The sequence below is a fragment of the Bison bison genome, unplaced genomic scaffold (assembly GCF_000754665.1).
Source record: "Bison bison bison isolate TAMUID 2011002044 unplaced genomic scaffold, Bison_UMD1.0 scf7180017864061, whole genome shotgun sequence".
Lineage (NCBI taxonomy): Eukaryota > Metazoa > Chordata > Mammalia > Artiodactyla > Bovidae > Bison > Bison bison.
This window is the reverse complement of record NW_011494633.1, coordinates 3,770,888-3,771,669: the sequence shown is the minus strand read 5'-3', so window position 1 is coordinate 3,771,669 and position 782 is coordinate 3,770,888. Positions and strand designations below refer to the sequence as shown.

Here is a 782-nt window from a genome sequence, read left to right as displayed (position 1 = left end):
TCCGTCTCGGGGGAGCTGCTTCTAGGCTGGTCTCCAGGGGCTGCTCCAGGGCATGGCGGCTGCTCAGAGGAGAGCAGCGTGTCAGGCCGGGGGCTCCTCTCGGCTCCCTCAGGCCAGGCCCCACGCTCCCAGGCAGGGCAGGCCTCAGCGTCGGCTGGGGCAGGGCCTGGGGGCTTGGGGCTGGTTTCAGTTGGACCATTGGTGGCACCAGCTCCAGAGGGGCCCTGGGAGGGGCTTGGCTTCTTGGCGGCCGCCCCTGAGCACTCCAGGCGACAGGGCAGGGTGCCATCATCCATGTCCCCGGGCAGGCTTGGAGCCGGAGCTGGGGCCAAGTCTAGGGACGCTGGAGGTGCTGGGCTCAGAGGAGCGAGGTCCCAGAGGCCATGGGCAGCGGCTTCCATTCCTGGGACCAGCTCTATGGACCCTGGTTCTGCAGCTCCCAGACCAGGAGGGAAGCGCTCAGCCACGCTTGACATCACAGGTGTGGTGGCCTCCGAGGAGGAGCCTTCAGACAGCACGGGAGAGGCGGGCCTCGGCAGACTGGAGAGGAGAGGGGTGCCGGGAGATCCGGGTGATGGCAGCTGGGGCAGCGACGAGTCCAGGCTGGGGGCCTTGGTCACTTCGAGGTACTCATCATGCCGGGCTCTGGCGGGGGGTCCTGGAGCCAGAGCCAAAGCCCGGTCCCCAGAGAAGGCAAGCGACCCACAGGGTGCTGAGCGGGGTTCCGCTGGAGAGGGCAGCTGTGGAGGCGCCGGCTGCAGTGAGGAGAAACCAAAGGCTGA

General features: G+C 68.3%; 1 protein-coding gene across 1 annotated transcript in view; it reads right to left on the bottom strand.

The window, feature by feature from the left end:
- MAP1A (microtubule-associated protein 1A) overlaps positions 1-782 on the bottom strand; it is a 21,352-nt gene that overhangs the window by 2,942 nt on the left and 17,628 nt on the right. Inside the window, exon 8 of the mRNA XM_010836146.1 lies at positions 2-782. This exon is cut by the window's right edge and continues 13 nt beyond it. Coding sequence (XP_010834448.1) covers positions 2-782 — 781 coding nt within the window. The remainder of the gene's footprint in view (position 1) is intronic.